Source organism: Ranitomeya variabilis, chromosome 2, assembly GCF_051348905.1.
Source record: "Ranitomeya variabilis isolate aRanVar5 chromosome 2, aRanVar5.hap1, whole genome shotgun sequence".
Classification (NCBI taxonomy): Eukaryota; Metazoa; Chordata; class Amphibia; order Anura; family Dendrobatidae; genus Ranitomeya; species Ranitomeya variabilis.
Genome location: NC_135233.1, coordinates 313,461,034 through 313,475,013, shown reverse-complemented (window position 1 = coordinate 313,475,013; position 13,980 = coordinate 313,461,034). Strand labels below are relative to the sequence as shown.

General features: G+C 39.5%; 1 protein-coding gene across 5 annotated transcripts in view; it reads left to right on the top strand.

The window, feature by feature from the left end:
- Positions 1–13,980, top strand: part of AFF2 (ALF transcription elongation factor 2) — a 706,159-nt gene that overhangs the window by 206,967 nt on the left and 485,212 nt on the right. For all 5 annotated transcript variants that reach the window (XM_077285241.1, XM_077285245.1, XM_077285243.1 and 2 more), the window contains exon 3: positions 5,963–6,847. In XM_077285241.1, coding sequence (XP_077141356.1) covers positions 5,963–6,847 — 885 coding nt within the window. The remainder of the gene's footprint in view (positions 1–5,962; positions 6,848–13,980) is intronic.

The window sequence follows — 13,980 nt, the reverse complement described above, 5'->3', positions numbered from 1 at the left end:
GTGTGTCAATCCGTCGCAATACGTCGCTTAATGTAAGTCTATGGGGAAAAAACGCATCCTGCAAGCACTTTTGCAAGATGCGTTTTTTCGGCAAAACGATGCATTGTGGCGGATTGCAGTTAACGCTAGTGTGAAAGTAGCCTAACAGAATAAGAGACAAAGTCTTCCAACACATAAAAACACAATTATTGATCAGCTTTCATTCTTGGGGTCTTAACACAGGGAACCGTACTGGATTTTACAATGGAATATCCTGTGTAATCTACTACAACATGTCATCACACAAGTGACCTGTTCTTTACATAAGTCTATATAAAATACTGAAACAGCTGTGTTTCCCAGAAAACTCCAAACCCATAAGAAAGTGATAACACGTGTTTTATAAACACTGGGAGATTTCAGCTCTGAAGTCTGCACAATTGCGAATTCAGCTTGTGAGTACAATAGCAAATGAATCTAATTCCAAGACAAGTGATGTGCACCATGGGGGAAATTTATCACGTTAATTAATCGGGAATTTTAGCTTAGTTTGTGCAAAAAAATTGTCTTAACTGACTTATACCATATATATTGTGTGTTCTAGACCAGTGGTACCCAACATTTTTAACTTTGAGAGCAACATTCAGCTCTTAAAAAGGGTCGCGAGCCACATCTAAAGCCCTCCCCCGAGTATTGACATCTAGATCTCACCTCCCCTACAGTAGTGACACCCAGATCACTTATTATTAGTGATGAGTGAGTATGCTCGTTGCCCGGGTTTCTCCGAGCAAGCTCGGGTGGTCTCCGAGTATTGTGGCATGCTCGGGGATTTAGTTTGTCGACACAGCTGCAGGAATTGCGGCTGCTAGACAGCTTGAATACATTTGCGGATTCCCTAACAAACAGTCAATCCCCACATGTATTCAAGCTGTCTAGCAGCAGCAAATCATGCAGCTGCGTCGTCATAAACTAAATTCCCGAGCATGCCGAAATACTCAGAGATCACCCGAGTATGCTCGGGAAAACCCGAGCAACGAGTATACTCGCTCATCACTACTTATTATAGATACAACACCTGAAGCTTCCCCACAGAAGTAAAACCAAGGCAGTATACTTGCATCCAGTGGTTCCCACTTTACCCTTATTCGATATTCTTACATCAAACAGTCCCACCACACTATGCCAGGGCTAGCGTTAGGGTTTTTTTGGCAATTGCTCAGAGCTCCTACATCCTACAGCAGGAGTTCAAACTGCTAATAGCATTAAAACAATTTTAAAAAACACAAAAAAATACACATATTTGGTTTTGATGTTTTCGTAAAAGTCAGGTCTTTCAAAATATTAAGCAAATTTATCCAATCAGTAAATGACGAAATGAGAAAAAGAAATAAAACTGCCAGAATTCGTTTTTTTGGGGCCGCCGTATCATAGCAATAAAATGCAATAAGAGGATATTTAAAGATCATATCTGCTCAAAAAAATTCAGCGCATGGTACAAAAAATAATCCTTCACAGAGCCCCATATCCCAAAAAATGAAAACATTACTGGTCTCGGAAAATGGTGACGAAAGCAAACTTTTTTATTTTTTCACTTAAGTAAAAAAAAAAAAAAAAAGCTATATATGTTTGTTTGGTATCTGCGTACTCATATTGACCTTGGGAATCGTATTACCAGATAACTTTTACCATGTAGTGAACGTGGTAAATAAAAAAAACTTTAAAAAACAATTGTGGAATTTTTTTTTTTACAATTTCAACGCACTTGGAATATTTTTCCTATTTTGCAGAACACTGTGGTAGAATGAATGGTGACATTCAAAAGTACAACTGGTCCAAAAAAAAAAAAAAAAAAGAAGTCCTCATACAGCTACGTTGACTAAAAGATAAAAAGCTAATGGCTCTTGGTAGAAAAAGAGAAAAAAAAAAGAAAAACAAAAAAAAAAATCGCCCCAGGGGGTGAAAGGGTTAAAATCCTTGTATTAGTCATATAACAGCAGCACAAGTGCCCCCTGCGGGCTTCATTCTTCAGATGTTCATGTTGGGTTTACTATCAAACTAAAAAAAATAATCATATCTTTAAAATGTAATTCGGGTTAGGCTACCTCCTTAATCCCTAAATGTGTAGACTGTTATCAAGCAGAACTTCCAAGGCATTAAGTTCCACATGTCCACTAGTGACCACCCTATTGACTCCATAACAACACAAGACAGGAAGTGTTGTCACAGAGATATTGGAACACTGGGATGGTGGGTGATAAATAATTCAATTTTTAGGTAATTAAATGCATAATAAATAATTCAATTTTTAGTTAGTGTAGATCCTGTGAAAACATTCCTCCTACTGACTCACCTATTAAACATATGTAGTGCGAAAGCCATCCCGCCTCGTCACGGTGACCGTAGTTGGGACAGTCCTAACTCTGATATTAAAAACCTTACCATCTGTCAAGTGACGGGCATGTGGATAAGGGCTGAGAAGAACTGTGCCCAACTAGTGGACACACAGCCAAGGGAGACCACCTCATTAATGCCCAGCTCAACGGAAAGGCAGGCTGCACATCGGTAAAGGGGCTTGGCCTAACGCGTGGTATAGTGCTGCAAACAATGCAACAGACTAGTGGCACAAAGTAAACTATGGTTTAAATGTAATCTCTATAGTCTTAAGATTTGACAGATTTATTAAACATCCTGAACCGCTATTATAAATTTGGTGCATTCGCATTTTCTGCAGAAGCCAGTTTTGATAAATTTGCCCCAATGTGTACAATATATTTGCAGGTTATTCTACCTTTTTAATGTAGATTTGTTATTATGTGGTTTTGTAAAATTTGGGTAAATATAAACTTAAATTTTGCTTTTGGAGTGGACAAAAAGAAAATGTATTTACCTTGCAGATGTTTTTATACACACTTGTTGTAATGATGTGGCGCGGAGCCGCACCATTATTGCACCTTGGCAAGGATGCAATATATATTTTTTTATAGTTTTAGTAAAACTGGTTTTATTTTCAAGGGATTTTATTGCACTTCGGCTTTCCGTCACCCCATCGACCACACCATGGGACCCTAGATCTAAATATTTAGCCGCCAGGTTTCTCTCCTATGCCTGTTATATACAAATAGTAGTTTACACCCGCACATTAGAATATCTAATGCAGTGAACAAAACATTCGATTTTCATAGCCGAGCTCAGGTGCAATATGGTAAACTACTACAAAAAGGCACTTGAAATATTTATTCGCCATAACACTTAGCAGAGAGCTAACCAGCTAGAGTCTCTATTGACGGTTGTTTTTCTTTGTGATAATGAGTTAAACTGTGTTCTAGGGAACAGAACAAATAAGCGTGTGTTTTAAAAAGTGCATCATAAGTCCTCTCGCTGTGTTCCCGGCACAATAGTATCCTCTTGTTTTCAGTGTGGAGGTTGAATAGAGGGAGCCTATGTTTGGCTGTTTCCCAAATGGTACATTGTGCAACTCCGTCGAAGGAGACGGCTTATAAACAAAGAGCGTATTCTTGGCTTAGCTAAATGTGATTTCTGCCACTAAAAATGACAAAACCTGGGGACCGTTAGTAAGTAACTGTGATTTCTCGCCCTTGTTCTCTCAACTGTAAGTTGTAAATATGCCGCTCTCGGGTCGATCTATGGAGATTATATAATTGAACGTAATCACAACCATAAGCCAATGTGTGCGAAGACAGATCATTGTAATGACATCAACTATGGTCTGCTCGGAAGGTTTGGGTATTGATTAATGATTATTATACTAATGCACACGGCAGTAAAACGAATCTGCCACCTTCCAGCTTTGGTTAAAAAAAAAAAAAAAAAAAAAAGTAAGTTATATGAAACATGAAAAATTAGTTTTTCTATCGTACGATTGGACTATTCCATATCTCAATATGCATTTCCAGCCCCCCATCAATTCTCCATAAACCAAAATAAAGCTTTGAAATGATCGCCAAGAACGTACGAGATTGCTTTATTTATTGACTGACGGTCCATTATCGCAAAAAGCTGACCATGTAAAGGTAGAAAGTGTCTTTCTCCAAAATATTGCGGCTTTTCTTCCAGTTCTGTCGATATTTGTTCTTTCAAGATTAAGTATTTACTAAAATTAACATCTGAGTTGTAGAGATGAGCGGATCGTCTGCAGAGGATCGAGTCAAGTTTCCTGAAATTTGCAATTTTTTGCAAATTTTTGAAACACTTTGAGGTTCAATTTGTGTTTCACAGAAAAAATGACCTGTACTATGTCCCACACTGCTGAAGCAGGGAGAGTGGGCCAATATGCTTTTGCGTTGTCGCATAAGCTTTCCCCATAATGCCCTACAGTTATAAGCTATGACCTCTAGTGGGTTCTCCTACCTTGTACAGTGGTGGTCAGTACCGGGGCCATCACAGATCAGCGGTTCCCAGTGGAGCACAGTTTGTAGATCATAGTCATTTCCATTTCTGGGGTTACTGGGTAAGTCTATCTCTTCTGTAGAGTGTACACTGTTATGGTCAGTGAGGTCCTCTCTCTCCTCCAGTGATGATGTGTCACTTACTCTACTGCTTGGTGCAGTTTTGATAGAATTCATGTTTTCTCTGCTGTAGATACAGCAATGGTCAGAATGCTGAGCTCTGTATAACCCTGCCCACACCCCTGATAGGCAGCTTCCTGTGTACACTGTACATTGTCTAATCTGTAGCTGCCAATCAGTGGTGGGGGCGGGTTAGCACAGTTTAGCTTGACTGTCTTGTACACATCTAGTCCTGTAGTGATAATCTCCTGCTGATAAAACACTGATTGTACTGAAACTACAGCAATCTGCTGAGCAGGTGGGTGACATGTCTCTGGAATCAAGCTTTCTGCCTCTAAATTATGCTGCTCTCAGATTACATAGCAACAACCTACTGACAGATTCCATTTAAAGTTTTAGTTTTTAATTTAAAATGTACACCGCATGTAAAAAAACAACTTAGAAAAACTTAGAAAAATAAGGGAACTGATTTAAAATAAATCAGTCTTCTTAATTCGATTAAAGAGGTCGGTCACTCATTTTTATTGATGTCCTATTTTCAGGATATCAGAGGGTATCTGATTGGTGGAGGTATGACATCTGATACCCCTGCCAATCAGCTGTTACCAGCGCCAATGGCAGTCGAAAGTTATTGGATGTTGTCAGAACACAGGAGCTTCGTCAAAATTATAGTGGCAGCAACCGCGTTCTTCAGATCCACCCCATAATCAGATGAACAAGGGCTGATCTGTAGTACCCCACCACTGCCACTATAGAAATGATGGAGCTGCTGTGTGGTGTGCCAGTTCCATCCAATAAAGTCTGACTTGCATCGGTAATAGCTGATGGACAGTGTTGCAGCCACATCAATCAGATATTGATGGTCGTCAATAAAAAAAGTAGTGACCAACTCCTTTATGCTCATATACAACGACATCCAGTTCGGGTTGTCCTAGATTTTAACATTGATGGTCTATCCTTAGGCGTTTGCAAGTGAGTGTGCCTGCATGATGAATGTAATTTTTTTTTTCAAACAATAAGATATGCAGTCTGTAAAATAGGGGACAGGTCACTGAGAGATCAGTGACATGTAATAAGGACGAATATCTAAGCACAGGCCCACATAAAGACCCCGCGCACAACCCTGCCCCAGAGCACGAGAAACCCATTGACTGAAAAGTGCAAATAAAGATTAAACAACAACCACAAGACGGATGTCATCAACCAGGTATCATTGTAATCAGTATAACGGAGCCAACCTGACACTGTTTGTGGGTTACTCCGCACAATTCTGCTGACAGGTTCACTTTAAGTAAAATCAAATTCCCCCAAAATTTATTTGTATTTTAGAAAATTCTGATTTTCCATTTGACTTACTGCATAATAAAAATATATATTTTAGCTTTTCATTACATATGTTAAAGAGCTTAGAAATATAGAAAATGACAAGTGTATTTTTTATCTCTTTTTAAATGCAGACAAGTAAAGGAGATGCTCTTGCTAACCGTCTCCAGAACACATTGGGAAACTATGATGAAATGAAAGATTTGTTAACGAATCACTCCAACCAGAGTCACCTTGTAGGAATTCCCAAGAATTCTGTTCCTCAAACTCCTGTTGAAAAAAGTGACCAGAACTTTTTCCCAGAACAGAGAAATAGGGTGGCACAGTGCCACCAAGCTAGTAGCCATTCTTCCTCCTTAATGCCTCCACCTTCAGGCCTGGGACCAATTTCTACTCTTGGGCATGAAGGAACTAGGAAATCAAGAGCAGACTGGCCTCCCGGTGGGCATAATCCCACTTGTACTCAGTCCAGTCAAGCCAACAGTCAGCCAAGTCGGCCCAAACACAGTGTTTCACATGATTTGTCACAGATAAGATACGAAGATCTGTACAACTGCCAAAATGACCAGCATAAAAGTGCGAGTGTTGATGAACCAGCTCCAGCAACGTCCTCTGTTCATTCAAGAAGACATAATCACTCAAAGACGTTAAGTGGAGAACACTCTTACAAGGAAAATAGTCACTCCAAGTCACCAGTTGATTTAGACTTCTCCGTGCATGGCTCAGTGTCTCCCCTCCCATCCACATCTCTCTTATTGGCAGGCAATGGCCTTTCTTCTCAAAATTTTCCTCCAGGACTTCACAGTAAGACGAATATGCTTCAACAAAAGCCTACTGCGTATGTAAGACCAATGGACGGTCAGGACCAAGTTCCAAACGATTCTCCTGAATTAAAGCCACCAACAGAAATTGAAGATGGATATAACAGCCAACCATTCGGAGCCATATTGGATGGGAAGGTCAACGTACCAGTCTGCAAGAACAAATTGCCAAAGCTCAGTATCCCGCAAACGAATGAAGTAAGTGCTGATCCTAATCATATCTGATTTTATATGGCTCAAACTCTGGTATGGTGTCCAAAGCCTTATTGTGTGTCATAATGTGATTATTGGTAAATTGTGAGCACAAAAAGAATATTATCAGTTCTAAGTAATTGTTGACAGTTCAGATTACATGAGAGAATTTGCCTGCAGATCAGTATTTTCTCATTGATAAAAAGCCAAGAACTGACTAAATCTTTTTAGTGAAAAACTCTTGGATACAAAGATAATTGTAAAGTTGGCATTAGGACCATTAACCTGGCAGAGAAATTGCAAATTATTGAATTTTAGAACCTGAGCCAAACCAGGCAAACCCAACACAAATGTTACGAATAGTATTCAAATCTTTAGTCAGTGCCAGCTCTGCCAACCAGAATGTCAATCAGGGTGTCATTAGTATGCCACTACCCAGGATCCTATGACTCCTCATCACTCCAGCACCACCCAGATGACTCCTAGAGTATGTGCACACATTACACATTTGTTGTAGAATTTTCTGCACCATTTCTGCATTTTTCGGCAGGAAAAAATGCAGAGGCAAAAACTTCAATTTTTGCTGCATTTTTACCTGCATTTTTGGTGATTTTTCCCCACTCATTATGATGGGTGAAATCTGAGGCAAAAAGGCTTAAAGAAATGACAAGATGCAGATTTAAATCTGCACGTTACAAATAATCGCGTGTATGAGACTTCAGGATTCGCATTCACTTTGCTGGCAAAAATGTGACGTGTGCACCCAGCCTTAGTGATCGATTTACATATAGTGTGTGCTGTTGCAAATTTTTAATGCAGCAAACAGGTGTATTTAAATAAGCAATAAAATACGCATAAAGTCATGACATTGGTGTACGTTCAGAAGTTGTGTGCAAATTCCTTTTAATGGATTGTAATAAACTGTGCCATTTTTGCTCATGAGCTTTGTCTAATATTGCAGCTAAGAAGCACTTAACAGAAAGGGACTAATCGGCAATACCAAACGCTAACCAAGGGCAAGAAAAAAATCTCTCATCTGACAACCTCTTTTCTTTTTAACTCAAATAGATGTTTATTGTAATTTTATACTTAATAAAAATTTTACAACAATTCAGGGATTTTTAAAAGATTCCCCCCCGCAATATATCCCAACATTACCAAGCCCCCCCCCTTCCCCCCTCCATATGTAGACAGCTCACGCTATTCCCTTAGCATATCTTATACCGGCATATACTTTAGTATCATGTGATGACTCCTACTGTCCTCTTATAAACAAACATCCCAACAGGAAAAAACTTCTCAAAACTTTCTTCCCTCATCCTTCCTCTACCCCAATTCCAGCCAAAGCGTCCACAGTTTACCATAAATCTCCACTTTCCCTCCTTTCTGGTAAACCCCCTTTTCTAGAGTAATAACATGTTTCACATATTGAAGGTATTCTCCTCTCGAAGGTGGATCCTCTTTTATCCAGTTTCTTGCTATGACCTTCCGAGCCATGTACAATAGTCTAGTAATTGCTATCTTTAAATTGTAATCTACTCTTATCTCCTCTACATATCCCAACAAACACACCACCGGTTCCCTTGGGACCACGCATCTATAAGCCCCCTCTATTCGACTGATAATCACCAACCAGAAAGCAGCCAACCTCGGACATGTCCAGAGCATGTGAAGCAGACCAGCATTCCTGCAGTTAGGGCACTCCGAGTCAGACCGCAATCCGGCCATATAGACATCGGGAGATCTATACACTCTCGGTTCATTCAGTGACCGTTTTGGTATCCATTCTAACACAGACATCCATGTTTCATCCTCTGTGGCCCAATTCTCTCTCCCATTTAGTCCTAGCGCCAATCGGGAAACCCAGTAAATGAGTATGTAGTAGGTCTGACAACCTCTTTAAAGAGGATCTGTCATCTGATATGTCTATTTTAACACACATTTTTGGGGATAAAATGACTATATAGCATTTTGCTATTTCTTTGTTTTTCCTTCTCACAATGGCTAAATATACAGGTTGAGGGTGTGTCCCTGCCTGAAATTGTCCAATCATTGCCGACAGTGAGGTGACACACCCCCTTGACAAGTGTAATATAGTAACACCCAGTTGTCTATATAGTCATACATTTCTAGGAGGAATAACAAAGGCTAGATTCAACAAAAAGACTCTCCAGAATCAATATTTTTTTCCTGTTTTTTAACATAATTTGCTGAGATTATTACTTTCTTATAATGCACTTTTTTCTTTATTTCTCTTGTATTACCCAAATGCAAGGACGTTAGTGATCACAGTTGTCTCACTACTGACATTGATACAATCGCATCAGTTTCTGATTGTTGGGAGCGCAATATCTAGAACCCTCGTTGTCGATCCACAGTCGGTGATTGAAAAACAGGTCTCCCAAAAGAGGAATTTGGTCTCCAATTGCCCCCCCTACCAGTCAAGCTCTGATGACGTATTCTAGTAATATTCTATCAGTGTGTAATAAGACATTTTGTTTAAAAACTATGAACACCTTTGACATGAAAAGAAAGATTGCTACATTGTGGTTTCCTTTAGTTAATACAACTACAAGTTTAGATCTGCAGTGTTATTTCCTTCATTCATTTTTATGCCCTCTGATATGCACTTTGCATCTTTGTCCAAGATTCAGATTTTTCCTGATGAGCGTTTCTCTCCCTGTAATACAGGCTGGGTACGAGCTCTAGGTGTATCCTTACTGCTGCAGTCTTGATATGCTTTCACGTATAAGCACAACCCCAATACTTTATTTTCCTCTCCATTGTGCTTTTCTTCTTCTCTATCGCCTTTTTTATCTGTGCACCCCAAACAAGTTCAGAGAAGAGCTACCAGGATGGTGAGCAGACTGCAAACTATGTCCTATGAGGAACGGTTAAAGGATCTGGGAACATTTAGCTTGAAAAAAAGAAGGCCAAGAGGAGACTTAATAGCTGTCTACAAATATCTGAAGGGATGTCACAGTGTAGAGGGATCATTCTTATTTTCACATGGAAACACGAGAAGCTATGGAATGAAACTGAAAGGGTGAAGATACAGATTAGATATTAGAAAACATACTTTTTGACAGTAAGGGTGATGAATGAGTGGAACAGGCTGCCACGAGAGGTGGCGAGTTCTCCTTCAATGGAAGTGTTCAAACAGAGGCTGGACAGACATCTGTCTGAGATGATTTAGTGAATCCTGCATGGATCAGGGGGTTGGACCAGATGACCCTGGAGGTCCCTTCCAACTCTAACATTCTATGATTCTATGAAATATTTTCTCCCCTCTCCACTGCAGACCTGTGTTCAAACCCCCTTTCTACTTCCTCCTGCTATCACTAACACTGAGAGAAGGGAGGGAGAATATAGAGCTGATAGTAACCGGGGTCTGATGAATTGGTATGGATTTTTCTCGTATGGACACTCTGTGGCAAAAAAAAAAACATATGAGCAATTGTGACAAAAACCATCTGAAAAGCTGCTTAACCTTACATTTAAGAAGCTAATAAAGAACACCGAAAAAACATTGTTAAGGCGTACATAGCCTTTTAAGTTATTTTCTGGCTTACAGGCAATCGGAGCAGTAATTCTTGTGAATAAAACCTATACGAGTGTTACTATGAGGAAGCCCCGAGCTTCTCGCCTGGTGCCGCTTTGTTTTAGTAGGCGGCTAGGCTCACAGCAGTCAGACCTCCACCGATTGGACATTTATAGCATAAGCCATTAATAATCTAAAAGTTTATGAAAGTAAATGTATCCACTTGCTATTTCCCAAACATACATATAAAAGAAATACAAAGTGCTACAATGTAACAAGTTCCCGTTCACAAATCTGTTTCCTGAGTGTCCAGAACTATATTTACCTCCACAATAACCGATGAGGAATGTTTCAGGCTTGTTCAGCCTAGATCAGGTTCTCCTCCTTCTGCAGTTATACAGCGTAAATAATGTGCCGCTCTGTTTTAAAACTCCATGTATTTATTAGCATTCCAGAGTGCAACAAAGACGGATGTGTTTCGCAGTAACACTCAAAATGACTTCTGAAGACTTTTATGAAAACTGTGATTTCTGGTTTCCCCCATCAAGTAAACAGTAAAGGCTTCTGTCAGATGGACTTTGCGGGTGGAATGTGCATTTTCTAGCGCCCGTAGCCCCTCTTAGGATGTTTATGGGCACAGTTATGGTGATGTATTTGTACAGCCCATAATAAGCTTTTAGCAAGAAACACTAAATTCATGGATGTTTGCAATGTTATGATTTTTTTTCTGCATGGTACTTACATCAGCTTTGCTGTCTGCTTTAACATGTTTGGACATTCTGATTGCTTCCGTGATGGTAAATGAAGGGTACCACTATTTGAAAAAAAGGGGTGTAATTAAACGGTTACTAATTGTAGTCGCAGCAACTAGATCCTTAGGAATATTTAGAAAAAATATATAGTAGTTACAGTAAGTTGAAGATAGATTTTTCAGCTGCGTCCATACTTGGATGTAAATTATACGAACAGATTACCCTGAGGGTAAATGCTCCTAACATAAGTGATGTGATTAAAACTTGGCTTTTATTGTAATTAATTAATATGATCAAACAAGTAAGGCTTCAAATAGCTCAGGTAGCATTTCTTTGTGACTTCTCTATGGGATATCACTTTCCTAAAGCTAATATGTTTCTTACCTAGATTAATGGCTGCAGTCCACTAGCTAGGATAGCTTTTCTCAGGATAATTATAGATGTGAGTTACAAGACCACTAGAGCTGATTACAGTTCACCTATACCCTCCCCATGTTTCACCATGACTGGCTTCATCAGGGGACTGAAGTTTAGCTAGACCTCAGTCCCCTGATGAAGCAAGTCATGGCGAAACATGTCAGAGAGGCTATGAGTCAGTTTTAATCAGCGCTAGTGCTCTTGCAACGGACAAATATAATTGCAATAAAAGTCAAGTTTTAATCACATCATCCCTTAAGTTGGGTCCATTTACCCTCAGGCTAATCTGTTCGTATGATTTCTCAACCCTAAAGGGATTTGTTAGACTCAGTTTTCTTTCATAATTGGATGTGAATTAGTCACTTCGAGCCTGATCTATAGGGTAGATAGAGCCAGTATGGTGGCACACAGAGCTTCATATAATGCCTTCATATGGCACCATTTGGTGGAAATGTGTTTCCTTAGAAGAAAGGCTTTTTCTGTCATTTATCCAGTTAAACTTGCGACGTTTTGTTATGTTTCATAAAAAAGCTGTAATATGCCTCAACATATGTAGCATTAAATCAGATGGTCATCATAACAAGGTATAGCATAGGCCTTCAGATATGTATGGGTGCCATAAAATAATGGCGCTCAGAAGGTCAAATATATTGTAAAATTTGTACTAATAAGAGGTGAAACGTCATAAATGTCTCTAAAAGTTACTGTAGATTTAGGTTTCCATATCATTTAGGTTGACAATTTACTCTTTATAAATGTAGAGCTCCTAATCTAGAAGAAAGCTTAAAGCAAGTTTCAGAGGAAGTCCAAAATGTGAGTATGTGGGAGCCGTCAGAATCCCCCCAGTCGGTAACCCATCAGTGTCCAACTATCACAATATGGGGAGCCAATGGAAGACGGTACTCATGAGAGCAGTCTATTTAAATGCCACAGTCATAAATTGACGGCAGCGTTTTAATGGTTAACCTCATAGTCATAAATGTCTCTAAAAGTGACTGTGGACAAATTACCATATCATTTATGTTGACAATGTACTATTTATAAATGTAAAACTCTTAATCTAGAAGGAAGATTAAAGGGAATCTGTCAACAGGTTTCCGCCACCTAATCTAAGAGCCGCATGATGTAGGTGCAGAGACCCTTATTCCAGTGATGTGTAACTTACTGGGCTGCTTGGTGCAGTTTTGATAAAATCACTGTTTTATCAGCAGGAGATTATCACTAGAGGACTAGTAAACCTGCAGCCAGGTAGTCAACAATTTTCAGGGGCTCTATATAACCCAACCCCCACCACTGATTTGCAGCTTTCTATGTACACTGTTAACGAGTAGAAAATCACGTCAATCAGTGACGTGTGCAGGTTATACAATGCTCAGCATTCAGAGACCTGGTAGATCAGCAGCAGATGACTTTACCAAAATGATAACAAGAAGCGCAGTAAGTGATACATCCCTGGAATCAGTGTCTCTCCCCCTACATCCTTCTGCTTTCAGAGGGAGGAGCAAAAACCTGATGATAGATTCCCTTTAATGGGATTTTCAGAGATGGACCAAGATGGCAGTGGCTGTTAGACACAGATGCTGGCTATTTAACTTAGCCAACATCGGCCTCTGTGGAGCGAACTTAGTTCTTATGTTCACTCTCCTGCTCTACACACTTCGACCCCCTCCATGACTGATTCATCTATCATCTGTGGTTAAGAGGTTAAATAGGAATCGTCACCAGAATTTACAACACAAATGCTATGTATTAGACTATATGTCTCTTAGACCTGATGTGCTTATGAGCAAAGAGTAAAAAGAGCTCATGATTACAAATGTACTCAGACCCCACCCACTCGGCCATCTTGTACTGAGCAGTGTGAGATCTCTGCAGCAGGGAGGAGGGTCACTGAGGATCTGTGCTGGGTGGAGATTCAGGAGCAGAATGGTTAGGTACTGAGAGGGTCAATCCGACAGGGTGTGCGAAGATTGAGGTCAAATGCATAAATTGGATTATGTAGACTTTTGGATTTCTCCAAATTATTTCTCCAGCCTTCTCAGTTTTCTGAGATCTGTTTATTAATGTATTCAATTTGGATTGTGAACTCTGCATTAATCTACATTAATAAATGCAGTTGTATTAAAACAAAGAATAGCATGGCACAGTCATAAAACACATTAATAAGGCCATTGTTATTCTGAGCTTTTTGTAAATGAATGTAATCACGGAAAGAAGATGAAATCAATATGACACCACGCTGGAATTCTAAAGACATGTATTGATATTTTCTGGAGTCTTCTGGAATAGCGCTGCTTTCCCATAATGTACTAAACAGTAGTTATCACGCGTTTCACAATGAAAAACCCCTGATCTGGGGAAACAAATCAATTTTCCTTTTGTCATCACCACTTAAATGTAGAAATTCAGAGAACTTGCATTTCCCATCT